Source organism: Micropterus salmoides, unplaced genomic scaffold, assembly GCF_014851395.1.
Source record: "Micropterus salmoides isolate LMB-PRFRI ecotype aquatic unplaced genomic scaffold, ASM1485139v1 Ms_hic_scaffold_15, whole genome shotgun sequence".
Classification (NCBI taxonomy): Eukaryota; Metazoa; Chordata; class Actinopteri; order Centrarchiformes; family Centrarchidae; genus Micropterus; species Micropterus salmoides.
In genome coordinates, this window is record NW_024040596.1 from 24,894,673 (window position 1) to 24,922,570 (window position 27,898).

Below are 27,898 nucleotides of genomic sequence, written 5' to 3' on the forward strand. Positions count from 1 at the left end.
ACTGACTGAAATATTATTTGATTTGACAGTCCGTTGTTGACTAAAAACATGTGTTGATACAACTATAGGTTATAGTACTGAATGATAACGCAAGTTCGTCGTTTTAATGTTCCGGACCTTTGCTTCAGGATATTTTCTCTAACTAGACCTCTTTGAAATCTAATTGACTACCCCTGTCCTATGGGTTGTCTACATCATTGAGGCTTTCCACCAAAGGAAGATTGTTTCCAGCTGTCAAAGACTTTGTTGTAACAATTTCTGCAGCAGTATTTTTAAGTTGCTGATGAATTATCTCAGTCTTCTTTTTGTATGGGTAGCCACTGTTCTGTTTGATGGAGACTGGTAATTTTGCATGAGGACAAACCTCAACCCTACTCAGACTGGAATTCCTTGCAAAGCAAATCTGAGCCAAGAGGAGAAACTCATTGAAGATCGTTATAAGATTGACTCACTTGTAAATAACGATACACAGCAATCAAGTATGCTAAATTAAACCAAAAACAATTTGTTGTTTTATACCTATACACAAATGTATTGTGTATATATATACAGTATGTATTGTAACTCACAGTATATATATTATGTTACACAATGCAGAACATTGTATCCAATATATGTAATATCAATGGCTGTTTCCTATCTAGGATTTAAAATTGATTAATCTTTGATTAGACGATTAATCAAATAACTGATTTATTGGTTATTCTAAAGATCATTTTTATTGCTCAATTAATATAACAATTAATTTATCCAAAATAAAAACATTTAATTAACAATTCAGTATTTTATTCAGTCATCATCCTGAAAAAGAGATACTTAAAGCACATTAGAATAATGATAATAGTGGTATATCTCACGGCTGTGTTGGGATATTATTAATAATAACAGACCCTATTTCTCAGATACCTGTTAATAATATCAAATTTTCCCTAAACTGGACAATCAGTAATTTTACTGAAGTGCTTGACTTAAAACTTAAAATGGTTATGACAGGGATTTATTTAATCACTGGAGTAACATGCAGTAAGAGAATCCAAGAAAAAGCCATAGGCTGACATAAAGTACTATTGTGTGGTAAAGTGTTGAAACAAACTGGTCTTGACTGAATGTTCCTTCAACTGCTAAATACATCTCTTTTTAAGTTTACTTTTTTTTCTTTTCCAGAACATTGGCTTTAGTGTAATCTGTTTTCTTATAGTTCTTTGGAGCATTGGTGAAATCATAGGAGCCTATTGTGTCAGAAAGAAGACATGGGGAAGGGGCAGCTGGTCTAAACTGGAGTTGTGGTGTCCTCCTCACTACAGAGTGGTTTATGAAGATCTTCTGGAAGAGCAAGTGAGTAGCCACTTGAAAGACGAGCTAACAAAAATAGCAGCAGAAAGAGCAAAGGCAATCTGTAAGCCCCTCCTTCGAGTTATTAGGGATCACGAGGACACATTTACTTGTGATGGCAACGACAATGTCAACGACAGAGTTTTGGAAGCCTGGAAAAAGATTTCAGCTTCAGATTTCTCTTTGATGGAACATGAGAGGATTCACATGCCGGACCAGAGGCGTTGACAGAGTAACGTTCATCAGGGAGGATGGACTGTGACTCTGGACTGTGTGTTCTAACTGAAAAACTTAATTAATCCTGGACAGTTTAATGAAGAAGAAACAAGACATCATTGTCTTTATTATTATCTGAGCCATAATTTGTAGGTAAATGACATTCTGTAAAGTCTACTTTACAATAAAAAGAATAATTTACAAACTTTGAATCTCCTAACTAGAATATTTTCATTCCTAGAAGAAAATGCATGTGGTTGCTTCATCCTCTGCAGCTGCTTCTGGTGATTGATGTGTACATTAATCAAAGTTCTGTAATTTGTCAAAACATATACAGTTGTGCATTTTCACACTAAGTACAAGGGACACAGGTACACCTTTGAGAATCTCAAAGTATTTTAATGATACTCTGAAATGAAGGTCAAAAACGTTTTACAACCAACCACATGGTGACGCTATTAACACCACATTTGAATGCTTCGTCTTTGCCTCACAGTTATTCACCAAAACACAAAGTATTTTTAACTGGCCACAAGATGTCCAGCTTCTTTATGTTGTGCACATGCTTATGGTGAACTTGTGCACCAAATTCCCAGAATTGTAGAAATATCATTAATAATCATTAATGTTACTGTAGCGTAAAATTGTAATGTAATGTGAGTAAAATTGTATGAAACCTTACACACTTGTGCAAAGGAATTATGTTTATATCTTCCAAAAATATAGAAGCAGTAGAAGCAGCAAACACACAATAATGCACCAATGCTAAACCATTTTCTCACAGATCCATCTTATGTTGGTGTTACAAGACAAATCATTCCAGTTGTTTCCCTCCCCTCCATATATGATGTGGGCACAGTCCTCTTCCCCAAGCGAACGATGTCCTCCATTGTTATCAGGTTGCCCACTCCGCCAATACTGAAAAGGTCTACAAACACAACAATAAAGACATTGTTTTACATGAACACAGTTATTCCTGCTATTCACCAGGAAATGCCACCAAGACCTAAAACAGTTTGGGGCAGTGTGTTGGTGGGGTGAGTACTGGTGTATTTTAAATTGCATTCATTTCTTTTTTTTTTTGACAAACAGGAGTTCTCCTCAGATTGTTTTAGCAAGGTTTAGCTCATTGATTCTAGCCCACAACTGCACTCTCATAAGCATCATTTTCAGCCACTGCAGGCAGCTGTTTCCAGCAAAAAGCTCTGATAAACCCATTGTACGTTATCTGCCCGGCACCCAACAGCATTCAGACAAGGTCAGTGACTAGCTGGTGAACATAGAACATTTAGCTCAGTTTAAGTGCAATTTAATTCAACATTACACTTAAAATTCAATAGGTGGAAACAACTCCAAATGAATGTTCATCTGTGTCTGCTTGATGTTCAGGCTGTTTACAGGTGCATCTCAAAAAAACAAAAAACATGTATACAGTAGTTCTACTTAACCAGACTAAGAGATTAAAGGCAGGTTGAAATTTCTGTATCATAATGTCCGTATTCTAAAATTGTAATATTTTGAAATACTAGATTTTTGATGTAAGATGATTGTAAGCCATAATCATCAAGATTAAAACCAAACAAAGGCTTTGAATATTTAACTTCATTACACATGAAGTAAAATATTTAATGTGTAATGAATCTAGAATATATGAACGTTTCCATGATTTTAAAATCATACATACATTGTGATGTTTCTTATTATTTTGAGTTCCTCTTCTTCAAAGTAAACTGCTGGACCAACATTTGTAGTTTTTAATATTTGTACACAAATAAACTAGAAACTAAATGTACATTTGTATGTGACGATGTGTGCCAGCCTGTATGGTAAGAAGGAAATAACAATACATCTGTTTAGTGACAGCTCTAGAAACATTCTCTTAAAAATCTAAATTTATAAACATCACTTCCTCTTGGTTGGAGATGAAAGTAGACCATGATTAAAAGAACCATAGCACCATCTAGTGGTATTTCTGGGTAAGATATACAGTACATATCAAAGTTTCCTCCTCACTAGAGGAAGAGGTGTCCAGGCTGGACCTTGATTCTTCTCACAAGAGGTGTTACAATAACTATCACAATAGAAAGTAAACTCAATCACGCGTGTCTTTATTCCCCTGCAGCAAAGTCGCAGGCATCCGCCCAAGGATCCGTACGTGATAATAATATAATAATAATAATCCTTATTTGTAGAGCACTTTTCAAAAACAAGTTACAAAGTGCTTTAACAAGTGTAAAGAATAATACAAAAAAACAAGAGCATGAAAAATTAATATAAAATTAGTGAAATACAATAAAATAAAAGGGATAAAATAAAGTCAAATAAGATCGGGAAACGCTCTCCTATAAAAGTATGTTTTAAGAAGGGACTTAAAAGAGTTCACTGACTCAGCCGACCTGATTTCCTCGGGCAGGCTGTTCCAGAGCCTCGGGGCCCTGACAGCAAACGCTCTGTCCCCTTTAGTTTTCAGTCGAGACTCTGGAACAGACCTCTGCCCGAGGATCTCAAGGTACGGGCTGGTGCGTATGGGACTAAAAGGTCAGAAATATAACAAGGCGAGAGGCCATGAAGAGCTTTAAAAGTGATCAATAGAATTTTAAAGTCAATTCTAAAACACACTGGGAGCCAGTGTGATGAAGCTAAAATAGGGGTAATGTGGTCATATTTCTTTGTTCTGGTTAAAAGCCTGGCAGCTGAGTTCTGGACAGTCTGGAGTCGATCAATAGATTTTTGGGTTAAACAGGTGAAAAGGCTGTTGCAATAATCCAGGCGTGATGAGATGAAGGCGTGTAAAATGGTCTCGGTGTCCTTAAAAGTTAACATAGATCGAATTTTTGCTATATTTCTAAGTTGATAAAAACATGATTGAACAAGCTTTGTGGTGTGCTTCTCGAAATTTAAATTACTATCAAACCAAACACCAAGGTTCTTTGCCACAGGCTTAATGTGATTTACTAGGGAACCAGCAGATGGCAGTATTTGATTTGCCATCTGCTGAGACCCGATGACCAGGATTTCTGTTTTGTCTGAGTTCAGCTGGAGGAAATTATTTGACATCCATTTTTTAACTTCACAAAGGCAGTTGTTAAGTGAACTCAGCATTCCAGGGTCTGTGGATCTGACGGGCAAGTACATTTGTCATCAGCATAAATATGAAAAGAAATGCCATGTTCATGGATAATATATCCAAGGGGAAGCAGATACAATCAAAACAAAATGGGTCCAAAGACCGACCCCTGAGGCACACCATATTTAACTGGACAGAATAAGGAGACATAGTTGTTTACAGACACACAAAACTTCCTATTTGACAGGTAGGATGAAAACCATTCTAGGGCAGTACCAGAGATCCCCACCCAGTGCCTCAGTCTGTCTAACATGATGTTATGATCAATGGTGTCAAAAGCAGCGCTAAGGTCCAGGAGTACCAGGACTGAGCACATACCTTCATCAGCAGACATTAAAAGGTCATTGGTGACTTTAAGCAGGGCAGTCTCAGTGCTGTGGTACTTCCTAAAACCATACTGAAACTTTTCAAATAATTTGTTATTTTCCAGTACAGTGAGCAGCTGTTTGGACACAATTCTTTCTAGAATCTTTGCAATAAAAGGCAGTTTTGAAATTGGTCTAAAATTTTGTGGGAGGGAGGGATCTAAACCAGGTTTCTTTAAAAGTGGGTTCACGCAAGCCGTTTTAAAATAATCAGGGACACAACCAGTAGATAGGGAGCTGTTAAAAACAGAGATCAAATGGGGTCCAACAGAATCCATTACTTTCAGTAAAAATTTTGTAGGTGATACTGTTTTTAAAAGCTCGATGGGATACAACTGGTTAAAACTCTCTTGTTGCTTGTTAGGAACCTCTGAGTAAGAGGCCACGGGGGTAATAGAGGCTCTGATTGACACCACCTTATTGGTAAAATAAGATAAAAACAATTCACAGTCATCATTACTTCCAGCTGAGGCACAAGGAGGGGTTGGGTTTACCAGCTGATCCACAGTCTTAAACAGAAACCTGGGATTGTGTTTATGTGTAGTAATGAGTTCAGAAAAATAGTGTGTTCTCGCATCCTTAACCATGTTATTGTAGTTAATTACTAAATCCTTCAGACTGAGGTAATGGACTTGGAGACTGGATTTTTCCATCTGCGCTCTGCTTTCCTGCATTCCCTTTTTAGGCTGTGAATGCTGTCATTTATCCAGGGTTGCTTACTAGCTTTAGGCGTAGACCTAACCTTTAGAGGAGCAGTAATATTTAGTGACGACAAGCAGATATGATTGAAGTGATCGACCAGATTGTTGGTGTTGGAATCAGACTGGTGTTGGCTTTGGCTCTGAAAGAATGTGCAAAACTTTGAAGCACTTTGTTCATTAAAGATGCGAAAACACACGGAGCTTGGTGAGGCGGCATGAGTAACAGGTGAATCACAGCTAAAAACAATACATCTGTGGTCAGATATGGTCATGTCCACTAATTCCACAGAGGAAATGCTGACACCCAGGGATATCACCGCAACAGGAAGCACTAAAGGTCAAGTGGTGAACTTATCCCCTCTGTCAGCTGACTGATGGTGGATCAGTCAGACGAAGGAGGTGGACACTAAACTCACACATCAACAAGCCTTGCTCCCCACACAGTAAGAAGAGATGGCTTCCTTTAGTGAACTGAAGTGATTGGCAACTCTATTTGAGGACAATTCTACCAGCCATGTCTTCCTTCCTTTTTGTTTGGACACTGACAGTGTTTTCAGTTTGTGGCATGCACAGACACAGAACTGCGGTAAAGTGAGCCGTTGTTTGTGACAAGCAATCGGTCAGCTAGTAGCAGCTAAATCTGGAGTGCACACATATATGACTCTGTATCGTAAATTCAGTTTTAACGAGCAGAGTGAGCTGACAGGCAGGTTAGAGACTTTGTTCTGTCATTTTCTCTGTTTACAAAGACAAGTGATGCAGTCTGAGAGTTTTATCTTAAGAGAGGCTATCAAATGTGATGTTCTTCCAAAATAATACTAATTTTAATAAATACAAATGATTTTGTCCCAGGATTTATTATGCATTTCTTCTACTTCGTTGCATGATATAGAATAATAAGTTGAGATCTATTCTCCGTTCATCCGGCACTGCAGCAGCTAAGAAAACCCATTTAATCCCAAAAATGTTTTTCATTTAGGCAGGCTGGAGCAGAAAACAACTTACCTTTCTCAAGTTATACAGTAATGTCACATATGTGTATGAAGGCGGATCAAACACAGCTAATCTTAAATGTCAAAGTAGAGAGGAGCCTAGTAGGCCTATTCATTTTCATTCTTTACACATTACACAAGATGAATAAGCTATGCAGACAGTTGTAAAAAATCTTGTATGTTCTCCACTTGTTATCCTGTAGTTACACAGTAATATTAGGGTGTGGGCTGTATGAAAAGTACCCACTGTTCTCCCATCATCACACACTAACGGTGAGATATATGCCGGTCTCCTATTTTTCCTCTGTATCTACACATAAACAAGACATGTAAGGGGGAATATAAAAGGAATTTATTTTCTTGCTCTCCTTCTCTTCTTCTTCTTTTCGTCTTGTCCTCTGACAAATATGGTTATGGCCACCTAATGCCTCCTCCTCTGTCTTCTGTGCAAGACATAAAAGAACAGTAACTAGCCTACATTAAGTCATTTTGATTGTGGAGTAAAGTTAACTTTAAATTGACTTCACACACAAAACATGGCTTAATAACAATCACATTTAACAGAAGCATAAAATTAGTTAGTCACCATTAACGTTACTAGCTTGAGCTTTAACGTTAGCCTATATTGCATGACTTTTCCTCTTGTCATAGCTTAACAAATTACATGTATTATACATAGTATTTCTTACTCACCCCTTGTTAAATCACTGCATCTCCTGACACAAAACCATGGTTGAATTTTCACCCTGAATGGCGTTTTTGTTGAAACAGCAGCTGACGGTAGCAGAGCGACGGAGCATTTACAATAAAGGCTCAAATACGAGTGCACTCCAGATTTAGCTGCGGCTAGCTGACCATGTGGTTCTCACAAACAACAGCTCACTTTCCCGCAGTTCTGTGTTTGTGTAAGTTGCTAAATAAAAACTCTATAGGTCAGAGTGTTGTGAATAATTTTAGAGCATTATAGCCTAAATTGTTATCATTAATTACTAGAGCAATGGAGGCCTACATTGTCATCATTTAAAGTGTTATTTTATAGTGTAAAGTTAGGATCACAGTGTTAAAACTCTTCTGAGTGTGTGTGTGCTCCTTTCTGTATCTAACTGCCCAGGCTCAGCAGCAGCACGTGTGTGTGTGAGCAAGCAGGTGTGCTTTGGGAGCAGAGTGAGGGAGCACAGTAAGATAGCAAGACAGCATCAAAAACACCTGCAAAGGAAAATGCAGAGGCAGATGAAAGTTGTACTACAAAACATACATCATTATAGTCCATCACAGTAAGAATGTCCTGTTCCTGTTTCTGGGGCTTTCTCAGACCCAGGTGCAGTAGGAAAGAGAGCCAAGAGATGATGTGAAGCCAAGAAACAGAGCTATAAAAGGAGGTCCAAAAAGAGGTGAAAGTCAGTTGTTATATGATTTCATGTCAACTCTGGTCTCTGTTCTGGTAACAGAATGGGGCTCTGTTTTGCATCGATATCTGACCACCTTTTGTATTCCAATTGGTGTCTATTTTTGTTGATAATAAAAATGTTGGTAAAAGTTCAAGCTTTCTTATCTGGCCCAAGTCTTTTTACACGACAAGAGCGTCCACGCGAAAAAAAAGGAAGACATGGCTGGTATTGTTGTCTTTAAATAGAGTTGCTAATCACATCAGTGCACTGAAGGAAGCCATCTCTTGGGACTGCTTGAGGTGCAAGCTTGTTGATGTGTGTGCATGTAGAGTTTTGCCATCTGACTGGTCCACCAATAGGCGATAAGTTGACCCTTTGAGACACAGCCCCTCCTCATTTGCATAATGAGGCAGAAATGCATAGGGAAATGTAAAAAGGACAAGCAGAAATAAATTGTATTGAAGAAATAAATAGAGTAGAAAATACAAAGGGGAGAATAAGACAGACAAAAATATTAAAACACACACATAAATAAATACATTTAAAAAGAAGTAAATAATAAATAAATAATAAGTTTAAGATTATAACGGACAATAAATAAATAAAGTAATTAATACAAAGGTGAATAAATAATCTCATTAAAAGAGATATATACATTTATGTCTCATTGTATAATTTAATTACTGCCTACATTTATCTTTTTACTGTATTTTTTGTGCATTTAATCAGATCAGATTTATTTATTGAGCATTAATTTATTTCTGTATTTATTTTTAAATCTATCAGAATCCGGCTGCATTGTCTCTGGATGGAAAAACACATTTTTACACACTAGCAGAAAATTCACACTGGGCTTCACGCAACTTGGGTTCTGTGGCTCTTAACTTTTCCTGGGACCTTGATTTCTTCTAGGCAACTATCAGGTCTTCCCCATGTTTGTGGTTGTGTGTACTGAACCAGACTGAGGGATTAAATACTTTTCTTAGGTTAACATTTCTGTACCATAAAATTATTAATTCTAATATTTTGAGATACTTGATTTTTTATTTCCATGAGGTGTAAACCATAATCATCAAGATTAAAAAACTAAATATTTAACTAGAATATATGAACATTTCAGTAATTTATTAAATCAAGGAACATTTTAACTTTTCCATGATTTTCAAAACATACATACATGGTGATTCTTTTTATTATACCTTGTTTTCATGGTAAACCATAGTACCATCTGGTGGTTTTATTGGGTAAGATATATTTCACAAAAAGTGGTATAGTTGTTTGATTGCATCATCTATGTATATCGTGAGTGTGGTCCAGCCGATTAATTTCAAGTCAGCTGTTGTGATACTGATTCCACTAAGAAATATTTGTTGTAAGTTCTGTTATTTCTGATGATTACAGAGGCACTAAAACAAATACATTCTAATAATAAACTATAATTACTATGTAATTTTGTTTATATTCAATCAAGGTAAAGCTGCCTTACTGTAGAGACAGTGGAGCTCCATTAATCCACATCCAGGTCCCCTCCTTGTCACGATCAGTCAAACCAATCCAAGCCATAATTTCTTCCTTGGTGAAGTTAGAGAGGAACTTCTGTTCAATAAACACAACAGAAAGTTACAATGCAATTTTACTTTGTGTTCAGTGCTGATTAGCAACTGTTATCATGCTAACATGTTAAACCAACACAGTGAATATGGTGAAGATTATAGATGCTAAACATCAACATGTGGGCATTAATATTGTAAGCATGCTGATGTTAGGAAGCTAAGAACATTTATTTGCGTAAAATTTTTCACAAACACTGCACCTGTTCTTCAGAGCTGTTTATGACCACCAGATCTGCTCCTCTGGTTTTACAGTCCTCTCTACCCTTTTCCCAGGAACCAGACTCATTAGAGAGGAAATAACAGGCGTAACTAAACTTCCTCCATCCTGCAGGACATGATTCTGTAAGGAACAATGAAACGTTAAAAATCTGACAATAGTTAAGTGCCAAAGACACAATATAGATGTTAAAAACATGTATTCATATCCAGAATGAAGGTGGTTTCCAATTTATACATAATAAAACATAATTATTATTCATCATGGCTTAATGGTGTTGCAAATACAGCAAATGTAATTAGAAAACATAGGTGAATCTCTTTTCTGTCTCTCCTAACAGTCGCTTTCTCTGTTTCTCTCTCACACATAGTGGGAGGGGGAGGGGCAAGACTGTTGAGGAGCAAATTAAGGTATGAAACTACCACTACATGACAGGGTTTGATCATGGCACATTTGAGGCTTTGAAGGGGATTTTAAAAATACACAAATAACTGTCTTGACAACACAAGGTTTCACAAGTGTTGCAAAACTACACGTACTGTTAACAAGCCCTCCTTGTCATGGTCCAGCATGGTCTCTCGTTCCCTGTGTTTTTCTGACGTTTTGTAATCAGCCTACCTACAAGGCTCACCTGGCAAACACCAACATAGCATCACTGATGGCCTAATAAGTTTTTTAGATTCCCCGAGAGCTTCTTATCTAAACAACACAGTTACATCTCTCATGTGCGACGGGATGTCACAGGGTCATGATGTCATTTTGGGGCCAACACAGAACCCTCTACAGTCTTTGGTCAGCTTCACTCTTCAAACATTCGCTTACCTGCTTGGTTCCTGCGGCAAACCTCCTGCGCACCTAATCAAACCTCTGCAGTATATCTACCCTGGCTTTTCAGTCCAGTCTTTGCCAGGTTGTTCAGTTTACAAATGTGGTACTAGTGCTACAGACAGGTCTGTCGTTCCTTGTGTCTTTTATTTTATCTAACCTTATGTCTCCCTGTGTTCAGGTTCCATATTCACCTGTGATCTCACTGTGCCTGCCTTGCATCTCTCTGGTCTGCAATTTTGCACATCTCACTTCCAATCCATTGGATTACTTAATAAACTGTGTAGATCTCTCTGTCCTTAACACTACCCTCCTGCAATCAGGTCATGACTGACGGGATGTCAGTACTCTTTCAAGATACGATATATATAATTTGTTGCATCTGGACAGAACAAAGAGATGAAGATTAGTATAAAAATTGTATTAAAGACTGGAACAAAACTATACTGTCTGTAAATTAAATGCAAGTAATATTAAGCCCTTTAGCTTTGTAGTTTCACTGTGTTAAACTGGTGGTTACAGCGGGAAATGCTGCACAAATGTATCATTAATTATATCTGTACTTTACCTGCAGTCAAAATGTTTGCTGTCAATAGGGTCTATCATGTTTCACATATGTGGTGACATGCCTGTTAATTTTACACTTTGCAGATCTGAAATCACACATTGCCACGCATATTGTCTGCAGTTGCCACACTTACTCAGACCGTTCAGCTCTTCAGTCACTTTAATGAGGCTGTTGTTCAGCATGTTTCTCTCTCCAGTCAGGGTAGACACCTTGATATCACTGGTCCGGAGACACTCAGTCAGGTTGGCTTTGATAGCTGAGAGATCTGCAGCTAAATTTCATAAAATCACCAAGTTTAGTATAAGATAATTAGAAACAGCATCCTATGAGGTTCATGCGTGAGGCTAGAAAATGGTTTGGAAGAAATCTGTTTTTTGTATTTCATTAATTTAAAATGACTTAAAAGCCTGTTTGGATTTACTTCTACATTACTGTCAATCTCCTACTCTATATTTGTTGTGTTCTTACCTGGACTTCTTTTGTATGGTATTTCCTCTTTATACAGTATATGTAGTGTTCCTTACCAGGGGCTTGTATCCCGAAGCGAGTTCATTGGGATAATAAGATAAGGATATCTTTCTTATCCGGCTTCACTAACCCTAACAATCGGATAAGCGGTCACACAAAACTGATTATCAACTCGATAAGTCAACCCACGGTTTCCTTATTTAGTCGTCAGCGTGTTTACACAAAAGAGGCGGTGTTGTCAGCAGATGACTAATCGCAGAAATGACTGGGCCCCTGAAAAGGTCCAGTAAATGGGACCTCAACGCATTCTGTGCTCTCTCTCTCTATCTCCTACATGAACACATACATGGTCTGCCGTTTGACGTTGCGTACAACAAACAGTACTCATACCATCTTCAGGAGAGAAGAAGAAGAAACAATAACTTGTAGCCTATAATATTTGCGTTGATTTTTTGTGTTCTTATGATGTCTATGAAAACATTACCCTTATTCTTTAAGCTCGGCTGTGTGTCGCCTTTTCTACATTAAAAGACTCGGGCACTGAATAAGTGGTCGTTCCACTTCACTTTTAATAACTTCTCATCACTTCAAAAATAAGATTAATGTATTTATAGCACTCAAAAGTGTTCTAAACATTGTTCCAAATTACCTCCGCAACTTAACAAAAATAATAGTTGAAAAAAAAGTGGTTGAAAGAATGAAGCTGTGGTGTATAACATATGTGTATTTGACCATTACAGTTTAAAATAATACTCTGCAGCTGGAGAGAGGCACAGTGAACTCTTAAGGGGGAGTAATGATTGATGGGTGTGCAAAGAGTGAACCCTCCTATGAAATTTGACCTCTGACCCAGTGTTAGGGGGAGTAGAGATTAGTGTGTATGAAGGGACTGTGCCCTTATATGGTATTTAGCAGATACCTAAACATGTCCTATATAAGCTGTGTTCAATGTACAGAGAGACAGAGTGGCCATCGGGCTGGGTCACTCTCCAAGCTGCTGCAGAGCTTGTAATTGATGCTGAATTCCTTGATGTAATAAATTTTTTATAATCAAGAACAGTGTCAAGCAGATTTCTTCTCAACACATCATCGCAGCATTATTGTTCGGAACACCACAAAGCGTAACCAGGGGGGTTGCTAGACATATAGCTCTAGTGGGGCACAGGTCCCCTAATCCCCTATGTAATTTTTTTAATTATTTGTGATTTAAGTGTATGAAATGTCTTAGTAAGTGCCTTAACAGCTTCCCTTGCTTAACCGTTAATATTGGCATTGTCATGTCAGAAAGGGCTTTGAACGGAGCATAAGCACATATACATCAAGCATAGCGTTAGTTCAGGAAGCTAACGAAGTCAAACTCCGCTCATTCCAGCATATAGCGATAGCAGCCATCAGCAGCAGCACATCAGCTGACAGCTCAGCTGATTCCTCTCTTAGCATTCACTGGCAAATTCCAGACAAGACGCCGATTTAAGCTGCCGTAGCCTACCTGCCCGTCAATAATGTCAATAATCGATTATCTAGAGGTTCACTGTTAACGTAGTGTTGACAGAGGGAAAAAGGCGGAACTGCAGCTCCGGACCATATGTGCGGTGCACACAATGGAGACATGTGGTACTCCCTGTTCGCCACAGACAGACAGCTGTTGAATGAGTGACTGCTGCAACTAAACTTTACACATGATAAATAAATGCGTAACTAATGTCAATGATTTTAACCAGCACATGGTGCAGCTTGGGTAGCGCTTAACTAGCATCCTCTGCTCCTTCTTAAAAGGTAAGGTACTTTATTTGTCAAATAGACACACATGTAGCGAAATTCTTCCTCTGCATTTAACCCATCCCTGAAGGGAGCAGTGGGCAGACACAGCGCCCGGGGACCAACTTCAGAATGAATGCAGGTCAAACGGCACTGACTGGAGAACCTACTCTAACATGTTTTTGAAGGACAGCTTCAAAGGACAGCTGCAGAGGAAAAGACGAGCGCTACTTTCTGTCTGGCAGTAAAATTTACACAAAGTTTACAAGATATTTACATAGACAAAATTACAATGAGTTTAAAATATGTAAAACAAACAAAATTAGAAAGACTAAATGTAGAGATCTACCTACCATTAATTAAAAACAAGTGCATATGTCTGTCAGAATGTCACACTGTTAGAAATTATCAGCATTTCACAATAATTAAAAGTATTATTTTACAGTAACTTGTTGTAAATGAGTTTCCCTGTAATATCCCGATGAATACCTGTAAAAACTACAGTATCCTTGGATTTTACAGCATTTAACTCTTATTTTACAGTAAAATCTTGCAATCTAAAACCTGCTGTTATATCACAACAAGGTCTATAATATCACAGCAACACAGTGAAAAAATTAAGGATTTCACAGCATTAAACAGTATTATTACAGTGTGCCCTTGGAAGTCACATGACATAACCGAACTGTTTTGAACTGAAGGCTCCGTCGTGTCCCTCTTCTATTCCGGGCTGAATGGAGAAGGTGAGCAGCATGCATGTTTGCAGCACTTACACCCATGTTATTTTAATATGATAATAATATTTACTTTCAAAACGTTTAGCGCATGACTCAGTTCACATTTTGTTAGCAAGTGCCCGGAATTGTTGAAAGTTCTCTCACAGCATTTGCTAATAGTAGTAATGTTAGTAATGAGGAGAGTTTCGCTACAGTTTTTCATGTCACAATCCCCGTTTAGACAAATCTGGTGTTTGTAAAGTTTATAAAACCAATGATGGGACAAACATTACTATTTATGTGTGCACATTTCTGTAATTAGTCAAGGTTATCATAGATTAGCATTGCTTACTGTTAGCTGTTTAACTTTAATAACTTAGTGATTCAAACGGTGATTCACCGTCAAAAAAAGAAAGTGATTCAAACAACACAAAATCATTCTCCAGAACTTTCTCATTCACGGTTCCATGCTGGTGGAATGATCTTTCCACCCTCATCCGGAATGCACAATCCAGGTCCATGAAAAAATATTTTTCCAGCGGATATCCTAGTTACAACATGACTGAGCTAACTGGAGTAAATTAGTCTCATGTCGTGTTCGACAACGGGAGGGTTTTAACACTAGAGTTCCCACTTGTCCTGATATGAATGAATAATAATTGTAAAAGTTGTAAATGCACTTTCCATTGAGTGAGCAATCTCAAAGTGCTACAGTAAAAAAACACTATAGATATACCACTATCATTTTTGACATACGGCTAAAATTAAATTAAAATCAATTATCATAATCTGCATTCAAACTGAAATTCTTATTGTTGGTTGCCTTTGTGTAATTTCTCCTTTTTCTTTTCTTTTCTTTCCAGGTCATCAGAGGGCGAGGCTAACCATCCTGTTCAGTGTCAGGCTAAGAGTGAGGAGAAATAGATTAGGTAGGTGACTAATTAACATGCATCCACAATGTTCAACTGTAAATTCGTTGGCTGTGAGCATGTGTCTGAGAATGTGTGTAACTATGTTCAGCACACAAAAGCAATGCCCCCAATTATTACTACCAGTGTGGGGTGCCTGACTGCTCATGGAGGTACAGAAAACACACGGGACTGCAAATTCATATGTATAGGCAGCATAGGTCCTACCTGCAGGCTGCTGGGCCTATACTGCCTGACACATCAGCTCTTACACCCTTGAAATGTCTGCTTGAGGCTTGTGCATTTAAGTGTGACACTTTGGCCTCTCTTATTAAACATTTGAAGACGCACATAAGGGGAGGAATGGTAACTAGATGTCCATTTAGAGGTTGCGATTGCACGTTCACACACGTGATGACTTTTGCTTCACATATTTCCAGAAAACATAGATGTGCATCATGTGCAGTATTCAGAGGCTGCCGAGGAACACGCAGCACCTGAAAATAGTCCATGTTTCAAACATGGACTAAGAAAATTGCCATGTTTCATTTTCCGCTAGTTTTATTGCATGTTCTAACTTGAGAAGAGACAACTTTTAAATAGGAAAAATTCCGGAAATCTTAGTCATTTTGAGGGTGAGATGCTAATGGTCTAATCCGATCCAATGATCTATGCTAGACTGGAGCTATACGTGGTATCGCTTAATTCCCCAAATGGTGGAATATCCCTTTAATTAGTTTGATAAAATACACCTGTGTTTACAAAACTATTACACTGTAACATAACTTCTGTGGGAAGGGTCTATTTAGACAGTCACAACAGGGAATCAAACTGCTGACCCTTCAGTCATGAGACGACTTGCTCCAACTTCTGAGCTATAACCGTCCCCAATAGTATTGTTACCCTGTGCTGCCCACTTCTAGGTGTGTCAGGTGGGGCCCAGCAGATTGGCCAGACGGGGAGACCGAGGCAACGTTGGAGAATATGAAGAGGGATCTGCTGAACATCTACTCAGGCATGCCATCTACTCTCTTTTTGGGTAATTTTGTTTAGACTTTAGTAATTGGTAAAGATCTGAACACAGTGTGTGTTGGGCGGCTACAAGACCAAATTGTTACTTGGGTACTAACACATATATATATACACAGAGGAAGGAACGAGTGGGGCAGGGAGAGCAGAACCAATGATGGAAAAGACATACGTCATCCTGCGGAAATACCTTAACAAAGTGCCTGCTGCAGCGATGTCTGAGATCAAACAGGAATGGCCATTTCTCTTCTCTCAGAAATGCCTATTCTCACTCTCTTTGGCCTCCTGACGGACGTCAATGTCCTTCAGAAGCTACAGGAGGCAATTAGTCGACGAGGACAGACCATCCTGGATTACTGTGCAACACTGGACAAGAGCCGAAAGAGAGTTTGATGCTTGAAGTTGATGTAAGATTTTTTTTATTCAAATATTTAAAATGCAGAATGTGTGATTACATTATCAACATTTACCTTGCATGATTTACTACCTCTGACCAATGAACAATATTTATCCTTTATCCTAAATCCATGCTATTGTGTGTTAACTATACTACAGCCATGTGCCACTGCTGTGTACGTCAATACTGCAGAACTCCCCAGCACCCCCTGCTTGATCATTCAAGGTAATGTTACTTTGATCTAGTATCGACATTTATCGACAACTCATTATTTTCTTTTCATTCTAGAAATCTACATGACCACAATAAATAATAATAATTATGATTATAATAAGAATTACATTTGTATAGGCCTTTGTGTCTTAAGCAGATCGCAAAGTGCTCATAACACATAATGTTGTATCTGTTCAAATCAGGTGACATGATGAAGCCCTCTGGATGGCTTATATCCGTCGAGGGACATGTCGTGATGGGCCCACACCCTTTCTTTTTACACGGAGTAGCTGCTTTCTTCAGCAGCTATTACGTCTTCAACCTTGAGTATCCTGCCTCTGGATCGTTGATGCAGGAGTTCATTCAAAGGTATTTTATAAAGATCACATTTAATCTTGTAATTCACACTATAGTACAGGCTTCTTGAGGTCTAAAATGCTGACAAACGAGGTACCTGAGGCTAGCCTGGTAAGACCATCCTGATCTTGCAAACTCATTCAATTTTGCTCTGCAGATCAGTCTGGTTTTCTACACGTTATGCTGACAAATACCTGCCGGTCCAATCACAGCTATTTATTTTGTTTTGGGGCAGGCTATGTGATGATGATTTCAAAACGTCTATTGCGAAATGCGAATGTATTGAATGAAGTAGATGAAATTTTCTTTAAAAACAGAACAAAATGCTCTCAGGCCCTTAATTGAAAAGGATGTGTTTGTCATACTTGCAACAGGTTTTGGTTTTAATTTACCAACTGGCCAATTGCGTGAAGATGCATTTCAGTGGCGGCGCACGTTGATATGGCCTCTCATAGTAGAAAATCAACCACTTTGCCTCAGGCAAACCTAACCTGGGGCACCTTGGCTAAAAGTGGCTAAAAAAATTATGGTGAGAGTACGATCTAACAAGTTTGGATTTTAAATCTATTAGGGTTTGATGTGGGGAAAAAGCACAGCAAAAAGCGCACCTTGATAAATGCTGTCTGCAATACATACTGTAAGTCTATTTAAAACTGAAACTATCTTTGCTTATTAACATGTGCTTCCTGGGCATCAATCCTGAAAGAGGCTCAAAGACCAAGAAGCGGACAACAATGACCCCTCATGTGAGCACCCTTTTGAGGAAACTTATTGACTTTGAGGGGGCATCATAGTTTTTGTTGTTTGCAGCGGTAGTTATCAGGCTCAGTTTTGAGTAGCCTTGTTCTTTTTGTAATTTTTCAAGACAACTTTGCACTACAAGATTTTTACACAATGCTGACTCATTATAATGTTTGAGACTGAGAGGAGCGCCTCACCCCTTTAAGACATTCCTTCATCGCTCTCTCCCTTGCTCTCTTATCTTGCCATGAAGGCCTCATTCCCATCCTGTCCATTCCTGTTATTGTGACAGAGCTAGTTGAAAAGTTGAAATGTGAAACAGGTAGTTGAATTGCAAGTTTGCACAATTTCTCTGCATTTTCTGCATTTTAAGATGGCTTTTATGACTAGAAAGATGAATTTCTTGAACTCTTGAAGTTCTTGGCATCTGCTGCACATTGAAAAATATTTATTTGTTAATAAATATGCCATTGGGCTAACATTGAATTTACCTCAGAGTTGTTTGTTGGGGGGAGGGGGTTAATTGTACAATGATTGTAAATTCACAGTAAATGGAAGCTTCATCTGCATTACTTTTACAGTACGTTACTGGACAATTTTAGCATGACTTCCACAGTATACATTGTAAATTCACAGTAAATTGTTGTCAACTTGTACATTACTTTCACAGTACACACTGTAAAAGTACAGGGCCTTGTTGTAATGATGTACAGCAAAAGATTGTAATTCCCCAGTAATGTACTGTAATATCACAGTAATTCCTTTGTCATTGAAGCTGTGAAGTTACAATATACAGTTGTGCTTTTACAACAATGCATTGTAATATCACAGATATAAAATTACAGTAAATTGCTGTGAGTATATTTCACAGTATATTGCTGTAATCCTTACTGTGAAAATCATCATCAAAATTTATCCAATTATTTATTGTAAATTCACAACGATAAATTTTGCAGTGCAGATATTCGTTTTTTAAAAGCAGCTAAGGAAATTCATTCCAGGACGAAGGGACATAGTAAGACAGACTCCTCTTTCCTGCTTCTGTCCTCATTCTTGGTACCTTACAAAGTAGTCCATCATTAGATCTTAAATGATATGTACTTTGAACACACTTTAAACAGATATAAGAAGGCAAAAGACCTGAAGTAGCTTTATAAATAACAATGTACCAGTGTAACATCCTTCGCAATGTGATTGCCTCACTGGCCTGGGAAACACTGGACCTCCTGTCGCAGGGGGAGATATTCCATCCCTATGAGAGGTTAAATCTGTCTGCCTCTGGGCTTCCCCCAAGTGTCCTTGCAACTATTCAGGGAGCCAGAGCATCCTTTACATGTTGTGCTTCTGCAACGCGTTCTCATCAGTGCATCATTGCGGACGCTTTCAGGCAGCGAAACAAAGTGTAATTGTTTGATGCTAAAGTTACCCTTCATCCGTATGATATGCCACAGTTTGCTACATCGCAGCAACACAAAGGAGGCTAACCCTACCCACTACCACATCAGCCTTTAGCTTTTTAGTGTCACTGTGTTAAACTGGTGGTAACAGCAGAAAATACTGTACCTATGTGTCATTAATTAGATCTGTACTTTACCTGCATGTCAAATATTTGCTGTAAATAGGGTCTATCATGTTTCACATATGTGGCGACATGCCTGTTAAGTGTAGATATATTTTGCAGAACTGTGATTACACATGGCCACACACTTTGGCCGTCATTTATCAATCTTCCGTAGAAACGGGCCTATTTTTGTGCGTGAGATTATGCTTACACTGTTCTCAGCGCCTGATTTATCGATGAGAGTGTACCCTCGCACTTAAGGTGTAAGCACCACCTGGTGTTGATAAATGCGGCGGCTTAAAACGTGCGTAATTTGAATGAAACGCCCCCAATTATTCAAGCTTCAGGAGGCCGCACCCACGACTTCACGGCAGGGACTGACGGAATACGGCAAGAAATACATGGGTTGGAGCAGGAAATCCACAAATTTAAACTTAAAAAACAAAATAATATGTTGTTTGACAGATTTAAAGAAAGATTATATGTTTAGTTTCACTACTAGAGCCCATCCCCGGCATAAATGTTCAAAAATATTGTGCATTTTAATATTACGAGATTTTTCTTTTGGAAACAATTTAATACTTTCTTATTCGATGATTTAAACTGGACACATTTTCCACAAAATGTTCAACGCGCTTAAAACTGGAAACGAGCATTCAGATGAGCCATAAGCCCGAGAGCCAGTGCTGGAGTCAGGGGGACCACCGCGCGCTGTCAGACTCGCTGGAGCGGACCAGTGCGCGCTGTCAGCCCCAGAGGAGGATGCGCTCATCCCGGAGGAGCAGGGCACGGGCCAAGAGCCTCTCGCTGAGCGTTTACTTTGATGAACGGAGGACATACGGACAGATACGGGGCCGTGTACCCCCAGCGTGCAAAGCAATCCTTCATAATGTTTTGTGGCTTTGGGAAACAGTGCTCTGCGCTGTCGTGGGACTATTACGCACGGACACGGGTCTGGACGCCCACGGACTTGGATCTGACCATCCGCGGTGAGTGGTTCAAAGTGAAACATTGTCCAAACACAATGATGAGCTGCACCACGTCTGTACCACCTGTTTGTGGAGCGCCTTCCGTGCAAACTAGAAGTTTTTGTCTGTTCCTAGAATTATAAATTGGCTACTTGTGGTGCTCCAACAGATAGATTTAGCACTGCTAAAACACCCATCAAAGTTAAGTCCCAAATAAGCTCCAAATGAAAGTATGTTGCTCTGATAAAAAGCTGCTCCATCACCTCCGGGACTGGGCTTTACGCACTGACCCAGGACTCACACATGAGCCGGGATCAGCGTGCACCAGAGTCCGGGGACGCGGGGCCTTTAGCGGGGGTGTCGGTGCTCGCTGTTGCTGTCATAATATAAACTTATAATAAATGCAGGGCTTTGTGCGCGACATGTCTGTGCCAGCCTGGTGGGGGTGTCCATTTCGGCAGCCAGTCTCAGTGCTTCAAGCCATCTGCTTATGCTCTTCGTTGTTTGTATGCAGTATTTATTTACCTTACAACATTTTTTGCTCATAGTCTTTTCATTTGAAGGTACAAATTGTATTAAAAGCAAACCCAAATAAAAGGCACCTAAAGCAACGATAAAATAGTCCAAATACAAATCAAAGCATGTTTTGACTGCTCAAATATTATATAGGCTGTATAAAGTCCGTGTTGCTCAAATATAAACACCAAAAATAATGTTTCAAACGTTGTTTCTGTTACAGTGGGTCATAATATATCATATCTTTTAGTTTGTCAGTGCGTTTTGTGGTGTTAGGAATTGTTTTTCTGCGCATTTCCGCACTAACTCAAAACTTACATCTATGCAAGTTTTGACCTCCACCTCCTAAGCGGGCGTAGGATTTGAGCGTGCCGTACGCCAACGTCCATATTGATTGAAATCTCAAAGTCACCGTGGTTTTGGGTGTAGGCCGGGTGTACGCTGGAAATTTGGTGTAAGCACTTTTCATAAATGAGGGCCATGGTCTGCAGTCCCCATACTTACTCATGCTGTTCAGCTCTTCAGTTATTTCAACCAGGCTGGCGTTCAGCAGGTCTCTTTCTTCAGTCAGAAAAGACAACTTGATATCACTGTTCTGGGGACGCTCAGTCAGGTTGGCTTTGATAGCCGAGAGATCTGCAGCTAAATGTCATCAAATAAAACGAGAGAAACTTTAAGTTTATTAAAAGATCTCAGAATCAGTACCAAATAATTAGAAACAGCATCCTATGAGGTTCATGTGTGGTAGACTAGAAGGTGGTAGAAGGTTTGTTGTTTTTTATTATTTTAAAATGACAAATGCCTGTTTGGATTTACTACTACATTACTGTGAATCTCCTACTCTATTTTTGTTGTGTTCTTAACCGGACTTCATTTTTTTTTTTTTTTTTTTTTTTTTTTATTTAACAGTCAGACATATACAAACCAACATAGTGCAGTAGTGAGCAATCTTGTAAATTCATAATTCCAGAAGTGACATAAAAGTGATTTAAGTGTTTGATCTAAGTGTACATGTGAACAGGTGTGAGTATATATGTGTATGTGTATGTGTATGTGTGTGTATGCGTAAACAAAGTTACCATTTATTATTTATTACCATTTTCATTACCATCTCCGCCCCACTACCACCATATTGCCAGTATTGTGTTTGTTGATTTTTATTTCCATCCTTCCTCCTATGTACCAATTGCCATTGTCAATCCTGCATAAAATAAAAGATGATAAAATAAGATAATGTAAGATACCTTTCCCCCACATCTCTTCAGTCCCTATCTTTTCATTTTTTTTTTTTTTTTTTTTTTTTTTTTTTTGTGTGTTATGTGTAATGTCTAAGGTGCATTAAAAGAGAGAGTACAGTGCGATAGTGTCTCAAATTGGGACAGAGATGCTGTCCCATTGAAACCACTTCTCGCCTGTCTTGCCTGCCTTGGTGTTTGTGTGGTTTTCCATATATACATTTTATTTATTTATTTATTTATTTATTTATTTATTTATTTTTTTTTTTTTCTCCCTATTCTATGTTGTGGTGCATTAAAAACCCGTGAAGAGATAAGGGGGGAATTATTGCAGTAGTGATGATAATGACACTTAATTCCAATACAGCATTGACAACGGCAATATTGATGATTATAATAATAATGGTAATAATGATATTAATAATAAATGACAATGATGATGGCAGTGGTGACCGCAATGGTGAAAGCAAAAGACAGCAACATCAGCAATTACAACAATGAAAAAATAAAAGTGAGAATAGCAACGATAACAATAACAGTAAAGATAGTAATAACAATGATGACATGAACAAGTTCAAACAACTAAATGCATTAATTTTCGTGGGTTGATTAAGAAGGTGGGAGGAGTTGGAGTTGAAAACCGAGAAAGGGTTCACAGCTGTAAGAGGTCAGAAAGTGTTGGGCGGCAGGAGTCAGTTTTAGATGCGTAATTATGAAGGGGAGATGCATATTCCATTGCAATGAAGTCTGTTATAAGATTTTTCCAAATGTTAATGTGTAATTTATTTCTAGTTTTCCAGTTCATGAGGATAGTTTTCTTGGCGATGGTTAGAGCTATGAGGAGTATTTTAGAGTTTATAGTTTTATCAGTGATTTTTGTGAGGTCTCCCAGCAAGCAAAGAGAAGGCGACATTGGGATGTGGCAGCCAACTATAGTGGATAGTGACTGTGTGACCTCTTCCCAAAAGTGTTTGATTGGAGTGCAGTGCCAGGTTGCATGGATGTATGTATCTGTAGAATTTTGATTGCAATGTGTGCAAACTTCTGATGTGAAACCCATTTTAGCTAATCTATTGCCCGTGTAATGTGTTCTATGAAGTATTTTGTATTGTATTAACTGAAGATTTGCATTTTTGGACATGAGATGGATGTTTTTACAGATTTGGGTCCAGAAGCTGGCATCAGGAGCTATTGAAAGATCGTTTTCCCATTTTATTGTTGGTAAGTATATGGTCTGAAGTTGGTTTGAAATCATTTTGTATATTTTAGAGAGAAGTTTCTTTGGGGAGGAAATGTTGACCAAGTCTGATATTGCCGCTGGAAGTTCTAAAGTTGTGTCTCTGATGTTTATTTTTGTCAGAACAGAAGATTTGATTTGTAGGTATTTTAAGAATTCGTTGCTCCCGATGCCATACTCCTGGGCTAGTTGCGGAAATGGTCTAAATGTGTTAGATTTGAAAATGTGCTTAATGTGGGTAATACCCCTTTCTGCCCATGTGTGAAAATTCAATGTTTTTTTATTGCTTATAAAGTCACGGTTGTTCCACAGTGGTGTGAAGTTAGATGGAACTAATTTAGAATTTGTGATATGGTGAAATTTCCACCAGGCTGTCAGAGTGGAAGCTATAGTTACTGCATTAAAACATGTGTGTTGTTTGATTGATTTGGTGAGGAACGGTATGTCAGCTATATTTAATTCTTTGCATAGTGATTGTTCCATATCTAGCCATATAATATCGGATTGGGTGGGGTGAATCCATTTGTATATGTATTGCAGTTGGTTAGCCATTGAGTAATATTGGAAATTTGGTGCTTCTAGTCCTCCTTGAACCTTACTTTTTTGTAGTGTAGTGAGTTTTATCCTTGGCGTTTTATTTTTCCAGTAGAAGTGAGTGATAATGGAGTCTAGTGATTTGGGTTGGAATCATTGAGAATAGATAATTAATTTTCGGTAAAATCGTCATTTTTATTGCTGCTATCCTGCCGATTATGGAGATTGGAAGGTTGAGCCATCGAAGCAAATCGTCTTCTATTTTTTTTAGCAGTGGTGTGAAGTTGAGTGTTACCAACTCTGACAGTCTGGAGGAGATCTTAATGCCTAAGTAAGTGATGTGATCATGACATATAGGTATAGGTGTTTGGTGGGGTGCCACATCCCATTTGGTTTTATGTAGAGGGAGGATGAAAGATTTGTTCCAGTTTATTGCATAATCTGATATTTTTGAGAAGGACTGGATTGTTTTAATTACTTCTTGAGTGGATGTTAGGGGTTCTTGTATATATAGTAGGATATCATCTGCATAAAGTGAGATTTTATGTGTTTGTTGTGGTGTTTCAATACCTTTGATTGCTGGGTTTTGGCGGATAGCTGCTGCTAAAGGTTCAATAAAAATCGTGAATAGGGATGGAGAGAGTGGACATCCCTGCCTCGTCCCCCTGTGCAGTGTGAAGCTTTGTGATGTTAGTCCATTGGTTGTGACTGTGGCCGATGGTGATGTGTATAAAATCTTGATCCAATTAATAAATGACTCTCCAAAGCCGAATTTTTGTAACATGGTGAATAGAAATTTCCAGTTGACCCTATCAAAAGCTTTTTCGGCGTCTAATGTGGCAATGAGAGTATCTTTCTTTTGTACTGATGAGTAATGCATTAGATTGAATAATCTGCGGGTGTTATTGGATGCATATCTACCTTTTATAAAGCCGGTCTGATCAGGATGGATTATAAACGGTATAATTTGTTCAATTCTATGGGCTAGTGTTTTGCTAATCATTTTTATGTCGACATTTATAAGTGAGATAGGGCGATAGTTAGATGCGAAGGTGTGGTCTTTGTTAGGTTTAGGAATGAGTGATATAAGTGCTGTATTCATGTGGGATGGGAACTTTGCGTTATGTTTTATTTCCGTTATTGTTCTGCTGAATAGTGGGTATACGGTTGACCAAAAATGTTCGTAGAACTCAGCAGGGAAGCCATCTGGACCTGGTGCTTTATTTTTTTGCATGCTTTTCAATGCGGATTGAAGTTCTTTTTCTGTGATTGGTAATTCTAGTGTGTTTACTTGTTCCATGTTGAGTTTGGGTAGAATAGTGTTATCGAGGAATTGGGTTATGTCTTCTTGGTTTGGGTCCAGATCCGATGAGTATAATTTTATATAGTAATCTTGAAATATCTTGTTTATCTCAACTGGTGAATTGGTTAGCTTCCCTGCCGAGTTTCTGATGGAGGTTATAGCTGTTCTTTCTTTATTTCTTTTAATTTGACTGGCTAAATATTTTCCGGATTTATTGCTATGGTGAAAAGTTTCTTGACGGAGCCTGTGAATCAGAAACTGGTTTCTTTTGTTTATTATTTCATTAAGCAAAATTTTCTTCTCTCTAATTTCTATATAGATGCTTTCTGATTGATTATTAGCATGTAAAATTTCTAATTCTTTTATTCTTTCTTCCAGTTGGACTTCTTTTTCTTTGTCCTTTTTTTTTTATGTACTGAATATGATATAATTTTACCCCGTAAAACTACTTTCCATGTTTCCCAGAGCAGTGATGCTGACGACTTTGGAGAGTCATTTATTTCAAGGAAGGATGTCCACTCTCTCTTGAAATAGCTGTCAAATTCTGGATCTTTCAAGAGTGATGTATTAAAACGCCATCTGGTGGGGTGCTTTGGTATTGCAGATGGATTCCATGTGAGAGTTACTGGAGAGTGGTCACTAATAATGATCGGATGTATTTTAGTTTCTAAGATATTAGGTAGGATTGAATTACTGGTTAGAAAGAAATCAAGGCGGGAGTAGGTTTGGTGGACATTAGAATAAAAGGTGTATTCTCTGGCGAGTGGGTGTTGTAGCCTCCAACCATCACCAAGACCAAAATCACTCATGAACTGTTTTATTGTTTTAGAGGACTGCCAAGGTTTTCCTGTATGTTTTGACCTGTCAAATGATGGATTGATTACAGTGTTATAGTCTCCCCCTATAATTATTGGACCGTTGGAAATGTTTGAAAGAGAGGAAAAGAAATTTGCAAAGAAGGCGGAATCATCAGAGTTTGGTCCATAAATGTTGCCAATTGTAATTGGATTATTATTGATTGAAATGTTAATAATGATAAAACGGCCTTCAGGATCTGAAATGGTTGTATGGTGGTTAAACTGTATTTTTTTTAACCGGACTTCATTTGTATTTTACTTACTCATACAGTATATGTAGTGTTCCCTACCTGCTGCCCTGTTTCTTGTGGTGAAGCTTGTCTGTGTTTTGTCATGCTTCTTGTGTCGTTTCATACTGTTTGTTATGTCTCATTAATCTGATTGTGCCTGTTAAACCAGCAATTTAACAGATACCATGTCTGAATGGTTCTTTAAATAATGATACTTTAAGTAGGACCTTTGGCCTGTACTACGAAGGGAGTTCAACCTACTCAGAGTGGATTCCCAGCGGGAGTCAGGGGATTTTAGGCTTACACATATTTGCTGCATGACCTGCTTGAAAGTAAATATTTACCTTCCTGGTTAAATTATACATTCACAAAATATGAAAATGTTGTGTTTTGTAGGCCTATGTGTTAAACCTTTTGTAAAAAGCTGCTTTGAGTTTCAAACAAACAGGACAATTAGGAAAAGTCAGAAAACAACTCCAAACTCAATACAGGAGATACTAAGAGCATAAGGACAGAACAGAATGTGATTCAGACTCACAGCGGACACCAAGGCCGATGAGCCCGGCTAGCAGGAAAACACTCAGCACCCCCAGACAGAAAACAGCTCCATAAAATCTTCTCTTTGAACAACTAGGATCTGCACACAGAAGACCAGTGACTACAGTCAATGGTACAACACTGATCATACAAGGGATTATAATATACATCTGTGCAAGCTCAGTCTTCAGCTTCTCTGTCTAACTGAACATTCTTACCTTTCCGATTTGTTGAAGGTCTTGGGTCGACAGGTTTGGTGTGTTCAACATTAGCACAGATTTCTTCCATCGCTCATTAGGTGGCCAACTATCTGCTGCACAGACTACAGCACATAAAACTGATTCCAATCTGTTTAGTTTCAATGGTTAAATTCTCAGGAAGTCAGAGCTGCTGATATAAGCTTGGATGACAAGCCTCCTGATACTCCCATATAGCAACATTATTAACCCCACCTTACATACTGTTGGAGCTATATTTTTATTTTTGTTTATTTTGGGCTTAAGTTAATTTATAGCCTAATTTATTTCTTTTCTTTTCTTGTTAAAGTTAATTTGGTTTATTTTGTATTTATGCTTTACTTGTATTGTCGTTTGTTGGTCACATGGTGTTATGTTCATTTGCATAAGTTGGTCAAGGTGGGAGGTACTTCAGATACAAGGGCATATGGGTTTTTTTACCAGCGTGAGAGAGGCAGCAGAAATGTCTGTGAGCTTGCTTATGTGTGTGAATAAACCTCCTCAAACTCAATCTTGTTATGGACATTACCTTGCTTTGGCCCCCCACCAGGTGGCCGAAACTCGACTTGGACTCCTCTTCCATTCCATCTGATGATGCAGAGGTGAAAAGGGAACTTAAGGTGAATGTTGTTACAATACACAGTGACAATCCTCTCAGTCAGCTCATTCACTATTTTTCATCCTGGAGAAAGCTTAAAACATCAGTGGCCTGGCTGTTGGAGCTGAAAGAAAGACTTTTACTTTTAAGCCGAA

At 38.4% G+C, this 27,898-nt stretch overlaps 1 protein-coding gene and 1 long non-coding RNA gene across 3 annotated transcripts; one reads left to right on the top strand and one right to left on the bottom strand.

Annotated features, from left to right (window-relative positions):
• Positions 1–1,922: 1,922 nt before the first annotated feature.
• Positions 1,923–27,547, bottom strand: LOC119904506 (CD209 antigen-like protein D). Its single transcript, XM_038721224.1, has 7 exons — positions 27,128–27,547; positions 26,911–27,009; positions 21,481–21,618; positions 11,478–11,615; positions 9,935–10,074; positions 9,608–9,717; positions 1,923–2,476 (listed from the first exon to the last, which is right to left on the bottom strand). Exons 1-7 carry the CDS (start codon positions 27,195–27,197, stop codon positions 2,314–2,316), a joined length of 858 nt encoding a protein of 285 aa, XP_038577152.1. The 5' UTR covers positions 27,198–27,547; the 3' UTR covers positions 1,923–2,313.
• On the top strand, positions 13,318–18,417 carry LOC119904510. Of its 2 annotated transcripts, none has more exons than XR_005444711.1 (7): positions 13,318–14,155; positions 14,272–15,215; positions 16,118–16,233; positions 16,343–16,630; positions 16,779–16,845; positions 17,037–17,202; positions 17,897–18,417. It is a non-coding gene; the product is annotated as an uncharacterized LOC119904510 (long non-coding RNA). The 2 variants fall into 2 exon arrangements; XR_005444712.1 differs by having other exon boundaries at positions 13,359–14,313; positions 15,150–15,215.
• Positions 27,548–27,898: the final 351 nt, after the last annotated feature.

Coding starts and splice junctions, on each gene's coding strand:
- LOC119904506 (XM_038721224.1), bottom strand. CDS start 27,197: ATGGAAGAAATCTGTGCTAATGTTGAACACACCAAACCTGTCGACCCA. Junction 10,075..11,477: donor TGAAGAGCTGAACGGTCTGA/GTAAGTGTGGCA, acceptor TGTTCCTTACAG/AATCATGTCCTGCAGGATGG. Junction 9,718..9,934: donor TAAACAGCTCTGAAGAACAG/GTGCAGTGTTTG, acceptor TTTATTGAACAG/AAGTTCCTCTCTAACTTCAC.